At 44.1% G+C, this 15,290-nt stretch overlaps 1 protein-coding gene across 1 annotated transcript; it reads right to left on the bottom strand.

Annotated features, from left to right (window-relative positions):
* Positions 1–7,096: 7,096 nt before the first annotated feature.
* Positions 7,097–10,581, bottom strand: ASIP (agouti signaling protein). The gene is given in 4 exon segments (XM_037143284.2): positions 7,097–7,242; positions 7,245–7,296; positions 9,060–9,121; positions 10,349–10,581. Coding segments are annotated over 4 exon segments (420 nt in total). The 5' UTR covers positions 10,509–10,581.
* Positions 10,582–15,290: the final 4,709 nt, after the last annotated feature.

Raw genomic sequence — 15,290 nt, 5'->3', positions numbered from 1 at the left:
ACCTTAGTTTTTGTGTCCCAATTTATACATTCTTTTTCTCCCCACACCCACTTTGGATTGATCTTTTGCAGAACTCTTATTTATTGAGCACCTACTGGGTGCTGGGGACTTTGTACTTAATTTTCTTTATTCTCACAAGTTTATTACTAACATCCTAATTTTATAGATGAGAATGGAGACTTAGAGAGATTAAGTGTCTTTCCTAAAATCACACAGTTTGTAAGAGATCTTAGCATGAATGAAATCACAGAAGAGTGGGTAGAAAGTTGGGCTCCCTCCTACATGCCTAAATGGTCATTTACTGAACCCTTGTTCTGGTCTTCGAAATCAAAGCAAAAACAAGAGTCCAGGTGGGAATGGCAACTGGAAACTACTCTAAGGGTCATCCGCTGGATGGAAGGCCTGATGGGGATGGTTGAGACCTGATGCCGGCCTGCTGGGATCTCAGGGTGGAGGGAGCAGGCAGGCACCCGAACAGCTTTGCCTAGACATCTACTAGTATGTCTTTATCTGCTCAGTCTTGGGAGCAGTAAGAGAATGACAGCAGGGAAGAGGTGGAACTTGAAATAGATCTTGAAAGACACTTTAACAGAAGGAATTGAAAGCAAGGGTATTCCAGGCAGCAGAACAGCTTAAGCAGGGGTGACTGAGGGGGTGGGGAGTCGGAGAGTTGTTTGGCTGTGGTTTAGGGAGTTATGAGATGGAGCACTAGAAAGGTGGTCTGGGGGATGGGAAGGAAGGGTCTGAAGCATCAAGAGAAGACCTTTGGTTTTAATCCTTGAGCTGCAGACTCCTGAGTTTTCCCTTTTTAAAAAAGATTTTATTATTTTTACAGAGAGGGAAAGGGAGGGAGAAAAATATCCATTGGTTGCCTCTTGCATGCCCCCCAACTGGGGACCTGGTTGTCAATCCAGGCCTGTGCCCTGACTGGGAATCAAACCCACAACTTTTTGGTCTGCGGGATGATGCCCAACCTACTGAAACATACCAGTCAGAGCAAAATGTGCCTTCTTGATTGAACATTCCACACTTGTGGCTTATTCACTTTTGCATTCTCAGCCTTTGGGTATGAGGTGGTATTATTACTCCTTTGCTACTAATGAGGACAGAGGTTCAGAGAGGCCAAACTGGCTGGCCCTAGATTATATGGTAAATTGTATGTATATATGATATGACTCTGCTGTAAATAATTTACCAACTTTGGTGGTTAAATGATTATTAGTAAAAAATGACATGGGACACACTTCTTAACTGATCATGACACCAGTGATCAAGAGGTCAAAGTTCACTACCATGCCCACTATTATTTCTTGCACACTTAATTATGTGCCAGGCATTGTGCTAAGTAGGAGCTTATTTATCTTCATAATAACCTTGTAGGGATTTAAATTCCTGTTTTACAAATCAGGAAACAGGCTCTGAGAGACACCATGAGAGTGAATTGGCTTTTGTGCTAGGTAGAACTCTCGGCCCCAAATCCAAGTCCTTTTTATACCCACAGGCCCCAGTTTAGGAGGAAGGGGGCCTGGTTTCAAACCCTCCAACACTTGGAGCAGTAACTCTGGAACTGTAACCTGAGTTCCCTAAAGGCAAGACTAGCACCAGAGAGTGCTACCTACAGTGCCTACCTCAGCCACTCCACCATGGTGGTGTTCGAGAAGATGACTTCACTGTGGAAAGGGGGGGGAGGCATTGTTTATCTGAGCCAGAGAGATTAAATGCCTTATTTCTCATCATAGCCATGCTGTTCCCTCCAGGGGCCCCTGCCTGTGTGTTAGCACACTTCCTTTTCTTGTCTGCCTCCACCCAGATGCAGAAAATACCTTTTCAGATGTTCCCATCTGTGATATCCCATGTAGCCTCCCACCCTGTCCCGCAACTTCCAGTCCCCAGGGATTCTGGTTTATTATCCAGGCCCTTTCCCCTTTCCTCCTTGGAGGTGTCCTACCAGTGTGGTCTCAGCCTTATTACCTCTGATCTCAGGTCTGCTAATCTGTCACATGGGTGACACTGACCAGGTACCCACAGTGAAAGATGATATGTCTCCTAAGCTCCCAACCCAACTCTGACTCCTGATGTCTGGGCTCTGCCATCAAAGCTTCATGGGGAGAAAACACTGACTTGGGACTTCCAGCCAAGATGGAGGCGGAGGTAGACATTGTACTTCCTCGCACAACCAAAATAAGGACAACAATTTAGAAACAATAACAACCAGAACTGATAGAAAATTGAACTGTATGGAAGTCGGACTACCAAGGAGTTAAAATAGACATGTTCACCCAGACTGGTAGGTGGGGCAGAGCCAGGCTGCCAAGCAGCAAGGGGTTGTGGCACAAAAAGCAGTGGCACTGGGGGCACAAGGCACCCCAAGCGCACAAAATAGCAGCAGGCAGACCCTGGGTACGCAGGTGGTGGCTGGCAGACCCTGGTCCCGGGGTGGCAACCAGCAGACCCAACGAGGTGGTGATTGTGAAACAAGGCACTGCACGCAGTGCCTAGTTGTTGGGGCAGTGGTCCCACATTCGCGCGCAGATATACCGGGTAAAACTGGGGAGTGAGACAGACCATGCAACCCAGGGTCCCAGCATGTGGAAATATAGCCTCAAAACACGGATTGAAAACACCTATGGGGGTTGAGGATCAGGGAGAGACTCCCAGACTCACAGGACAGTTGGTTGGAGAGACTCACAGGGTCCTAGAACGTACACAAGCCCACCCACATGGGAATCAGCACCAGAAGGGCCCAGTTTGCTTGGGGAAAGCAGCAGAAGGGAAAAATCCAACAGCAGAGCAAGCGCCATTGTTCCCTTTCTGACCCCACCCCCACATACAACATCACAACCCAGCGACTGGTTTGCCCTACCCTGGTGAACACCTAAGGCTCCGCCCCTCATATGTAACAGGCACGACAAGACCACCCCCCCAAAAAATGACCCAAATGGAAGAACAGATCAAAGCTCTAAAGCAAATACAACTAAGCAATGAAGAGATAGCCAACCTATCAGATGCACAGTTCAAAATGCTGGTAATCAGGATGCTCACAGAATTGGTTGATTTTGGTCTCAAATTAGATGAAAAAATGAAGGCTATGCTAAGTGAAGTGAAGGAAAATGCACAGGGAACCAATAGTGATGGGAAGAAAACTGGGACTCAAATCAATGGGGAGGACTAAAAGGAAGAAAGAAACGACCAAACAGAAAAGAAGGAAAAAACAAGAATTCAAAAAAATGAGGAGAGGCTTAGGAACCTTCAAGACATCTTTAAACGTTCCAACATCTGAATTACAGGGGTACCAGAAGGGGAAGAGGAAGAGCAACAAGTCATGAAAGGCAAGGACCTACATCCAAGATTGCTCTATCCAGCAAAGCTTTCATTTAGAATGGAAGGGCAGATAAAGTGCTTCTCAGATAAGGTCAAGTTGAAGGAGTTCATCATCACCAAGCCCTTATTTTATGAAATGTTAAAGAGACTTATCTAAGAAAAGTAAGATAAAAAATTTATATAGTAAAATGATAGCAAACTCACAATTATAAACAACTACACCTAAAACAAAAACAAACTAAGAAAACGACTAGAACAGGAACAGAACCACAGAAACAGAGATCACATGGAGGGTTAGCAACAAGGTAATAGGAGGAAGAGAGATAAGGAAAAGGTACAGAAAATAAGTAGCACAGATGGTAGGTAAAAAATAGACAGGGGGAGGGCAAGAATAGTATGGGAAATGTAGAAGCTAAAGAACTTAAGACACATGGACATGAACTAAAGGAGGGGGAATGGATGGGAGACGGCGTTCAGGGTGGAGGGGAATGAAGAGGGGAAATGGGACAACTGTAATAGCATAATCAATAAAATATATATTTTTTAAAAAACTTCACAGGGGAAGAAGGAATTGGCCGAGGGTCCTATAGTGTCTAACCTGGCCATGGCTGGCTTTTTTTTTCCAGGAAAGGAAACCATTCCTAACAATTGTTCTAGTGTCTACAAGGGCCAATGGTCATGGCCCACTGGAGCATAAGTTCTGTAAGAAGAGGATCCATATTGGACTTGTTCACAGTATTCATAGCACCTGGCACACAGTAAGTGCTCAGTACACATTGGCTGAATGGATAAATAGTTGGGTCTTCCACCTAGTCGTCTGGACCCAGCAGCTAAATGGTTTTATCATTAGTGGACTAGGTCTTTCTTTGGCTTTGCATCCTGGCCTCACCCCGGGGACCAAATGGTGCTTGGTTGGTGGGTAATGTCGGGTAAACACAGGAGCAGTGGCTGCAATATATTTCCAGTATTTTCATTAATGATGACATTTATCAGCAGTAGCTGTGGTACAGGGTACAAAAGGTTCTTGTCCTGTGGGCATGCTGCCTAAATGATAGAAAACAAAACAAGCAACTGGCAGCTCCCCCGGCCCCCACCATATTTCTTGTTAAGGCACAAGAAGCATCATTATCTTAGATTTATAAAAAGAACAGCATGAACAATCAATAAATAGTAGGAACTTTCCACTTTATAGACAAGTAAAAGGAAGCCCAGTGAAACAGACCGGCCCAGTGTGCAGAATTGCGTTGCTAGTCTACTCCAGAACACCTACCTTTTTTCTTGTACTCTCTCCAGGTGGCTCCCGCTCTATCCAGTCGAGGTTCTGAAGTTTGCCTCCTATTGCACACAGGTTTTGTCACTGCAGGTACAACCTGGGTCTTCGTGGTCCTTGGAAAGGAGGGGTTTTAAGGAATTTGAAAGGTGGAAGATTGTGAGTGGACAAGTGGACAGGGGAGGTAGCTTCAGCTGTGCTGGCCCCTGAGTTTCACCATCCTCATCTCCAGGAACAGAGATACATGATAGTTATCAGGGTTGAGGCAACTGCTCCACATATTTCTATCTCAGCCTTCAGAATCTTTCTTGTACACGCCTTTTAAAAAATCATTTTTTACCAGTTTGCAACTTCCTATTTCTTGCTTAAAATGATTCTGCCGGGGTGCACTGACAGGTGGCATCTCAGTTTTTCCCCTCCTGGCAGTTCAGGCAGATGATGTCATTTGCAGCCCTTGTGCCTCAAGGTACTGGGAGTTTCTATGCGATCCTTGATCTTAGCTGGTCCTTCCTTACAGACCCTGCTCCCGCCTCCATCCTGTCTCCCCAAAACAATATTTCAGGTGGTCCCCTTTCTAGGGTCCTTCCAAAGATATGATGTACTCAATTCCTCACAAACTCAGAGAATCTCTAAAAATGAAATTTCAGGCAACAGCTTGGGACATTTTAGGTGACAGACCCTGATAATTCAGGACCAAGGTTGCTGCCTACTCACTTTTTACCTTAAAAATAAAAGTCAATTGCCCTGGTTGGTGTAGCTCAGTGGATTGAGCACTGGCCCAAGAACCAAAGGGTTGCCGTTTTCGATTCTCAGTCAGGGCCCATGCCTGGGTTGCAGGCCAGGTCCCCAGTAGGGGGTGTGTAAGAGGCAACCACACATTAATGTTTCTCTTTCTCTCTTTCTCCCTCCCTTCCCTTCTCTCTAGAAAATAAATAAATAGAATCTTTTAAAAAAGTAAAATAAATAAATGAATGAATGAATGAATGAATAAAAGTCATTTTACCTGGCAAGGTAGCTCCATTTGTTAGCTCATTGTCCTGGTCTGCCAAAGTTGCAGGTTCCATTTACAGTCAGCACACACATTTCAAGGTTCAACAAATGAATGCACAAGTAACTGGGTCAACAGATTGATGTTTCTCTCTCTCTTCTCTCTCTCTGAAATCAATAAATACAAATTTAAAAACAAAATAAATTTGTAGAAGTCAGTTATTTTCCTGGAAAAATAGACTTATTTGGGAAGAGCAGAGTTGCAAATCAGGACAAGCATGCTGTAACAAACACCACAGAGACAAGCCCAACAAATGAAGGAAAGGAACTTTATTTTATGGAGAAAGAGGAAGTTGGGAGAGGTTGTTTTGAACCAAAGTCCACTGGAGACAAGTGAGATTTCAGGGAAATAATGGTTTCTCATTGGCTGAGTTGCTGGGGTAGTTGATTTCTTGTAGGAGATGTGATGTACATCCTTTCCTGTTGGTGCTTATAATTGATTTTTTCCTGTTCATTCTTCTGTTGTAATTGACAATTATTTGCCTAGTGATAGTACTGTGTTAGAGCTCCTCCTTCTGGCCTCTGGCTTCCATTTTAGCGGTTTTCTTTTACTTTCAGAGTACCAGATTCAAGCCCACTGCCAGGTTACTAGCTGGCAGAGCTGTGCTATGAGTGAGGGAGGATTCCTGAACCCCTGCTTTTTACTTGGGAGCCCCAACTCCAGGCTGCCATGGTTAAAAATGATTGGTGACCAATAGTCAGTGTTTAGCTTGGGAGTGGAATAAACTCCTCCCAGGCCCCTGCACCTCTGGGAGAGAGGGAGGTGTGGGCACAAGTGGCATCTTTGGGAGCCTCCTAAGGCAGAGCCTTCTGGCTGCAGGGCCCCATGGCATCGCCCAGTCACAACCAGCCACCCGTTTTTGTCTGCAGATCCCCCCAGGACAGACAGACAGCCCAGTGAGATTGTGTATGAAATTGTAGCCTTTCTGGTTTGTCTTGAGAAGGTAGGGGGAGCTCCTTAGAAAGGTGGAAAGACTGAATGGTAGCTCCTTAATGCTTCCTTTCTTTCTAGAAGCCTGCACTCCCTGCATTTGAAGGCAACTCCAGTGTTCCCCAGTATAAAGGTAGGGGGCAGCATTGTCTCCAGCTGTCGGATGGGAAGAAATGCTTAAACACAGCACAGATTTAGGGTTGGAGTAATCGGATTTTCCCCAGGTCCCAGAGACAGTGTTTGCAGAAGCAGTCAGACTTCTGATGTGGGCTCAGCGAAGGGAAAAGGGGCTTTCGGTTCCTTTAAAGAAACAGCCACACACTTTCAATCATCCTGCATATATAATATTATCTGGATTTTAGTCTGGCCCATGCCATTTCTCCTTTAACTCCCTCCTTCTAAAAGCTATGCCCGGACCTTAGTAGCCACGCCTTCATCCAATCCTAAAAAGCCACACATCCTAGACGTAGCCAATCTCTCAGGGTCCCCAGGGTCGCTGGCGAGCTGCCAACTGAAAGCTGCGCCCCTCAGGGGGCGGGGAGGCTACGCTCTAAGCAGTTGCGGTTGAGCTTGTGGCTGGAACTGGAGCTGCAGAAGAAGCGACACTTGCAGGAGGTGCATGGGTTAGAGTAGGTGGGCGCCAGCTGCCTGCAGCTGTCACGGGTGACTACACTGGAATCGTCAGTGGGTCCCGGGGCCGCGCCACCTTCTTCACTGAAGCCTTTTTCTGCAGGGAAATGCCTGGGTTGCCAGTCGCCCACTCCTGTCCCACCAGTCCTCAGCTCTGCCTGGGAACTCTTCGGGCTCAGGAGGCCCTGGACCAGACATCCCCACCCACTGCCCGCTACCTGCTCTATTCCTGCCTACCCCCGAAATCAGGTCCCTCCTCCATCCTCATCAAAACTGACCTGGCCCGGCCTGGCCTTCTTCGCTCCCTAGGGGGCACCATTTAGCTCCACAGTTTTTAAGTACCATCTCTGATTTCTCCCTTCCTGTGTATGTGCAGTCTCTCTCTGTTCTGCCTTTACAATAAATCTGGAGTCCACCCACTCCACCTCTGCTGTCCAGGGCCCGCCAGGCCCCTGCGTTCTGCCTGCTGCTCCATTATATTTCTATTGGGTGTTGCTGTTCAAGATTACTGAAACTTTCAGTCTTATGTTTAATTGCTGCTTCCTTGGAGAGGCCCTCCCTGACTACTCTTCCCTTCACTGTCTCATTACCATGCTTTAATTCCTTCAGTGTTTATTGTATTCTAAATTTAATAACCTATGTATTGGTTTACTTGCTGTCTTTCTGTTTTCCCCACAAGAATGTAAACTCCATGAGGGCAGGGATATTATCTCCCTTATTCACATCTATATTCCCAGTATCTAGCACATAAATGTATTTTTCAGTTATATACTTTTATTTGTCAGTCATCTGATCTGCTTGTACACTTTACAGAAGGCCCAGAGAGGAGCAAAGACATTCTCCAGACCAGACAGACAGTGCCAGGTCCTATCTCCTAATTCCTAGACTAGAACTCCCTGCTGTGGTTACAGCTGATCTGATAAAACCGAGGCGCACTAAGACAGGAATAATGAGTGTATTTCAACAATGCCTTACTCCAATATTTCCCAAAGTATGGGCATGTGTACCATAGTCATAAGATTTTAAATGAAGCATGAATATTATAGAATGCTGAATCCCAGTGAGAAAGGATTGATTTTTTTTTCAATTGCATCTAAATTGAAAGGCTCAGTTTGGTGCCAATATGTCCTTAATGCCTCCCCAATCTTCCTTTTAACACAGAGAGCAAGCCTCAGATCTAGAGCCTTTGTCAGGAAACACTATTCGGCTAGAATCCACTAACAATGTTTTGTTTTCATTTAACTTATGGTTACCTTCTACTTATGACAAGTGACACTGGTTTTCTATCACAGGTACATATTTTTTAAGTTTTAATTTTAAAAAGTATACTTAATAAATAGATGAATCACAAACACGGCAACAGTTGTAGGGTTAGCTAGTATAGGAAGATGCTTTCCAGCATGTAAACTATTTCACTCAGCAAACTTAAGTTCCTTGGGCTTCTGTGAGGGTCTGGTTCAAGACTCAAGGCCAGGAAACCTTTATTTATTTACTTAATTTTTTTATCCTTACCGGAGGACATTTTTTCATTGCTTTCAGAGAGTGAGGGGAAAGGGAGAAAAAGAAACACTGATGAGAGAGAGAAGCCCTGATTGGTTGCCTCCCACATGCACCTGGATCAGGGATTGAACCCACAACCTAGGTATGTGCCTGACTGGGAATTGAACACACAATCTTTCAGTTACAGGACTATGTTCCAACCAACTGAGCCATACCGGCCAGGGCCAGGAAGTCTTTAGGTAGCTGTCAGCTTGTTTTGTACACGTAGGCCTAGAAAATCATTTACTTCTTAGTCAAAGCGTGGGAGTTCTCCCCTTTTAAGTCCAGTCCCACCTCCACAGTGAGAACTCCTAGGCCCGCCTCGGAAGATCTCTTCTTTTCCGCCTCTCTTATAGTGGTCTTTTTGGATTTCTCGTTTAGTGCTTCAAGGAGAGACAGAAAGAGCAAAGACAGTTGTTTCTGGGGGCCCCCGAGCTGCAGTGAAGTAGGAGGAGATGAGGGGGCTCTAGGAAGTCCCAGGGTGGGGGAGAAGCTGGGATGTTGGCTGGACAAATCACATATTGGTACTTATGCCATCAGGTTCTTGTTATCCTGGCTGCTGACCTGGAGCCTGGGACTGGGAGCAAAGTGTCCTCTGAGGGAAGGCAAAGGGGAAATTCCAGAAGGCCCTGGAATATGAACTCAGTGTCTTATACATGGATGGTCCTGTGTTTCACGTAATCTAATTTTCCATTTCTCAGACCTTTGGAGCCAGGCAGAGCTGATTTAAATCCATACTCTGACATAAAATACCTGCATAGCCTTAGCCAATCTACTTAACCTTCTTAAGACTCTGTTTTCCCATCTGCAGATAGGCTACTATAATACCTACCCTGTAGGGTTGTCTTGAGCATAAATACAGATATTTGTGAAATGGAAAGTCTAGCACATCAAAGGGGATCAATCAGTGTTGATGTGCCCGAACCCTTTCCCTTCCTTTCCTTCACTGATATATCTAGAATATCCTCTTTTCCTAGTGTGCGGCAAGGCAGTAGGAGGTATTAGTTTTGATTTTAGGTTCTAGAGTTAATCACCTGTGTGACCTCATCTTAGTTACTTAACTTCAACTTCCTCAACTGTCAAATAGGAGTAAAAATAGTACTCACCTCACAGTGCCTAGCACACAAGCAGTATGGTTATTGTTAGTGCCAGAGGAAGTCAAAACAGAAGCTCTCCAGTGCCAGCTCTAATGGCCCTGATATATTCCCTGAGCAGTAATTCTCAACCCTGGATGACAGGACTGGTTCATCCCACTTGGTTATATTCTACAGGATTTCCTAAAGTTTGTTACCATTGATAGGAGTACTATGATTCAGTAAGTTGCAGAAATGCTAAGTTACACCAAGTTCATCAAGTGTCTTAACTTCAGGCTTTCTCAGACCCTCTAATGTGCTAAGCTGAATTTTAGATGGGTGGCATGCAGGGCTTTTGCAAAACAAATGAGTCAAGAGATGCTTTAATACTCCAGGATTATTTCATGGAACAAACAAGAAGGAGACCTGACCTATGGCAATGGATGCTGGTATCAGACTGGGGATAATATCTGACATCTTGAAGCCCCTTCTCATGGGCTAGAACCCAGAAGCTGGGCCCCAGTCCAGGTGACTTACCCATGATAGAGACTGAGGGGGAATCCCGCAGGTTCACGGAGGAGTTGCTCTTCAGGCTTCTGTCATCTCTGGGCTTTTCCTCAGGTGCCAGGTGGCTACAAGCAGTGAGGAAACATAGGCAGACCAGCAGAATGGCCAGGAGCAGGTGGGTGACATCCATCTCAGGAGGCTAGGCCTGAGTGAGGCAGGAAAGGATCTATAAGCTTAGAACCACTCAGCTTCTAGGAGCTAAAATGGAGACCCTCTCTTCATATATCATGTTCCTGCAACCTGAGTGGGGCTCACTCAGAATCACAGGCACAGGAGAGGAGAGACTGTTCAGGCAAATTCAGTTCTAGGGGTGGGGAAGCGGGTTTATATGGAAGGGGCACACCATTCCATACTAGTGCTGATTTAGAATATATTTAATGCAGGGAGAAGAATGTAAGAGGACTAAATGGTAATCGGAAAAAATACAATGAAGATTAGACAAAATCTATAAAATTAAAAATATATATTTAAGAAATATAACATTGAAGTAAACTGAAGACTATAAACAATGTGGTCCCATTTGTGAAAAATATCAAATCTCCCTCAAATGTGTATATGCTTACATATGCAAAAAAAATCCTGGAAGGACACACATTAAAATTTTAATAATGATTACTTCTCAGGAGTGAAATTGAGGACGTGACTGAGGTAGAGACATGCATTTCTTCATGTACTTCTGTATCTGAATTTTTTTACAAGCGTGTATTTACTTTGTAATAAAAAACAATGAAGTATGATACAAATAAAATATTGGATGCCACTTGACATATCATCAAAGTATTTAAAGAAGCTAAATAGAGAGATATATTTGATTAGTGACAGTGAGGGAAGGGAATGTGCGGTAACTTCCTTCTTCTTTGTACCTCAAATTCAAGGTAAAGTTTGCTCTCAGCACCTATTGCTTTGTCACTAAAACATAGGACTTTCTCCAAGTGTATCTTCTTTTTACCTGGGGCCCCTTAACTGCCCTGGAACACTCTCAAAGCCTGTTATTCTATTGGTTCTTCAGCCATTGTGTTTCTGATACACCAAATCCTGGGAGAGGTAACACAATTTTCGTTGCGGTTCAGTTTCTCTGCCAAACCAGTTGTATCAAATACTGAGGTCAGGGCCAGAGGAGAAATACCTCTTATTCATAGTTGCCTAGATTTCCCCCACCAGATGTTCAAGGGCTACAAAAGGATCCCACTGTTCGACACGTCTTTCACCCACTTGGGCAGCTGGTGATACGCATCCATAAGTGTAGTTGGTCTGAGCTTAGGAGGTTGCAGTGGGCTACTGGCCCATTCCTTAATGTTCACTCAGGCTTATCTGTGACAGTAATTTCTGGGGTAGCATGAGGGTGGTTATACATTTTATCTATTTAGTTTTGTCCTGGAATAGGCAATCAAGCAACAAATATTTTTTGAATGCCATGGGAAGCCTTCCATGATCCCCCACTGCAGGGAACTTAATTATTCTTCCTCCCTAAACACACTATACTGTGATGATTTGTTCATTTGCTTGTCTCTTTTAGACTAAAGGGAAGAGCCTGTGCCTTATTCATCTCCATGCCCATCCTTACCCCTCCACCTCCTGGTGCCAGTGCCTAGCATCATGCGAAGCACAAAATAAGGCCTCAGTTAATGTTTCTCTCAATGGAATCAATTTACTGTGTGCTCAGTACAGATGAATGACAGAGTCCCTGTCTTTAAATGACTTTTGGTCCTGCAAGGAAGACAACTAACAAAAAAGGGAGGAGAATAGTGCTAGAGCTGAAGTACAACAGAAATAAATGCCTTTGGTAGGCAGGAGAAAGAGGGTGGTTAAACAGTACAGTGCCTTGGATAATATGGTGAGTTATTCTCAAGCCAGGACCTCTCTGATTTCCTTAGCCTCCTTCCGACTTTGCCTGCAGCTCCTGGAGTACTCCCACACTCACCTCTGTGCTGCTCTTGCTGGGTCCTCCCTCTCTCACATGGTTATGTGTAGCAGACAGGGGTGCCTTTCTTCTCCATCCTCTGTCACCTTCCCTGTTGGCAGTCTCCTTGAATTTCCTGCCCTAGAGGGTGGCTTCCTTTTATAGCCATCAGGCCAGTGGTAGCCAGATGAGCATTGCCAAGGCCAACAACTGAGATTTCCATCAATCCTATTTTAATCAGTTATGTTAGCTAGACCTTTTCTTAAGAAGCCAAACCTCATACTGGAAAGATCTTTAGGTCCTACACATCCAACTCAGGGCAGCAGCCTGGGGTAATGGGAAGTAGTGGGTGGCCTGAGTCAGGGGTTATAGGTACCAAATTCCCTATCCTCTCACCAGTAATAATTATAGGCATTTCATTACCTCTCTCCCAATAAAACAGGGAGACCAATTTTCTTCTTGTTCCTGTTGCCTGGGATGTAAGTTACATGCAGACTACCTAATTTGCAGGGAGGCTCCATGCAAAAGAAAAATATGAGACCACTTGTTGAAATATTAAGAATTTCAAGAAGGCTACAGGAGAGCATTAAACTAAATGTGAGGCCTTCGAAATGTGGAGCCTGCACAATGGCACAAGCTGCACACCCATGAAGCCAGCTCTGGTTTCAAGGTTGAGAAAGTTGATGCTGATGACGTGGCATGGTGGCTATGAAGAAGTTGGAAACATTAAATTACACTTAGTAAGGGTCAGCAGTAGGTTGTGTAATAATGGGACTGCTCATAGGCATCATTTGCAGCTTTCTAACCAGGGCCCCAGGCATCAGACATCTCAGTGGAGCAGGGTCCAATGAACGAACCAGGTTCTAGACCCAGCCCTGCAAGTAATTCATTGTGTAACTCCTGGCAAGATGCTTTCTATGTGCATCTTTTTCTTCACTTACATGAGAAAGGATTTGAATTAGATGTTTAAGTTCTCTTCTAACTCTGACCTGCTATAATTCCAAATGAGCAGCAGCCTCTTTAGAGAGGCTGTAAGGCATCTTTTTGAGTATTCCTTTTGATGGGAATAAATCTAATTTCTGAAAGTAGAGAGTGATTTGTAGCCAAGTCTGGTAAGGATAATAATGTGTGGCCTAAATCATAGAATTTCACAATTAAAAAATGATTTTAGCTGACACAACCAGAATTGAGAGAGCTAGTTGAGTGTTTTTCCTCAAAGTTGTCACCTTGAGAAGCCATAAATTCATCCATATACTGCAAGTTGCTTAAACTGTCTTCACAATTAAACTACCTTCACATGCCTTCAGAGACAATTTAAAAATCATATAAGAAAAAGTACCATGTAACTTAATAATCACAACTTTTATCTTGGGGATAGCAGCCTGTTTCAACTGAGGACCAGATATGCACCCCAAAAGTAATCAAGAGCCTTAAATAAGTAAATATCAATGTAAATTAGTCTTCTTTTTTAAAAAAATATATAAGCTCACTACATTTTAGAATTTATATGAAGAAAATTAAAAAAGGCAGAAAAGGAGAGAGGAGAGAAAGAAAGAAAAACTAGAAAGGAAAAGACAAAGAAATGGAAGAATTGTGGGAATTGGAGTTGTGGGGTAAAAAGAACAACTTTATTTGTAACTTTTTAAAATAGAGACTTGGCCCTGGCTGGTGTTGCTCAGTGGATTGAGCATAGGCCTGCCAACCGAAAAGTAGCTGGTTCAAATCCCAGTCAGGGCACATGCCTGTGTTGCAGGCCAGGTCCCCAACTGGGGGGTATGCGAGAGGCAACTGAATGATGCATCTTTCACGAACTGATGTTTCTCTCCCTCTCTTTGTCCCTCCCTTCACCTCTCTCTAAAAATGAACAAATAAAATCTTTTTAAAAAGTCAGACTTAAAAAATATAAAATAAAATAAAGACTTGAAGCAAACGTGATAATTAAGAATGATTCTGGGTAGAGATTACATGAAATTTTCTATATTAAAAATATTTTTATAATATTAAAAAAGGGGGGGAAAGGAGGTAAACTGTACCCTAGGTTTGGTTGTTGTTATCTGGTAGATTATGGACCTTTAAAATTTGATTAGGAGTTCAATGCTCCTAGGTCTTTAGAAGAGTGGGGCAATTATTTACTGTCAAGCTAAGACGGTGGTTCCATTTCCCTGTGAATGGGATGGCTCTCTTTAACCAGAATAAGGCATGGCTCATCTTACCCACAAGATCAGGGTTTGTGACTTAGTGTTAACACATTCCTAAGTAACACATTCCTAAGTGGACTCCAGCTTTCCCAGTGAAGGAAGGAAAACAGCCCCATCAGCATCAGTCAGAGTCAGCTGTTGTCAGACATTGGCTGATGCTTGACCCCCAGCATGCCTCTCTACAGCCACGGGTGGGGAATAGGGAGCGAGATGAGGGCAGAGTTGTAAATTTCTGGACTTGTAGCTTCTAGTTTGTGAATGTGAGTTTCTTTTCATCTTGTGTAGAAGCCATGGCCATTTGTCATCTCCTTTTCCAAATCCTACCCTTCCCTGTAGGAGCCGTTTTAAGTCCTGTCTTCTCCAGGTCCACCCTTCTCTGGCTCATCTCTGGGCTTTTATCTTCTGCCAGATAAGAGTAGTGTCCTCTTGCACCCCTGCCTGGATTGTCTTAAGGTTTCTATGGAAAGCCAGTCTCAGCCTATGTTGCTCCTAATCCCTCTACCAGCTGACCCAGGCCACCGTGGTCCAAAATCAACAATGTCTCCAGTTAATGTTTTTCTTCAGACAACCTCTCTCTGCTAGCCTGAGTTCTATGGGAAGGCAGAATGGGATAACTTACAAAATAGAATTTAGACCACTTTTTACCTCACGATATCTTCCTTAAGCAGCCAGGTTCCATAGCATGTCTTGTGGGGTATGAGGGTAAAATGCAAAATGCTCTCAGTCATGATTAAGTTGGTAGCAATTAGTGTTACTGGATTAGTTTTCCATTTCCTACCTCTGACAAGAGGAAGAGAGGAAGAAGCAAAGAAAT

This window comes from Artibeus jamaicensis, unplaced genomic scaffold (assembly GCF_021234435.1).
Source record: "Artibeus jamaicensis isolate MK-2021 breed Jamaican fruit bat unplaced genomic scaffold, CSHL_Jam_final contig_685, whole genome shotgun sequence".
NCBI lineage: Eukaryota > Metazoa > Chordata > Mammalia > Chiroptera > Phyllostomidae > Artibeus > Artibeus jamaicensis.
Note: the sequence above shows the minus strand (reverse complement) of the source record. Positions and strands in the feature narration are given on the sequence as shown.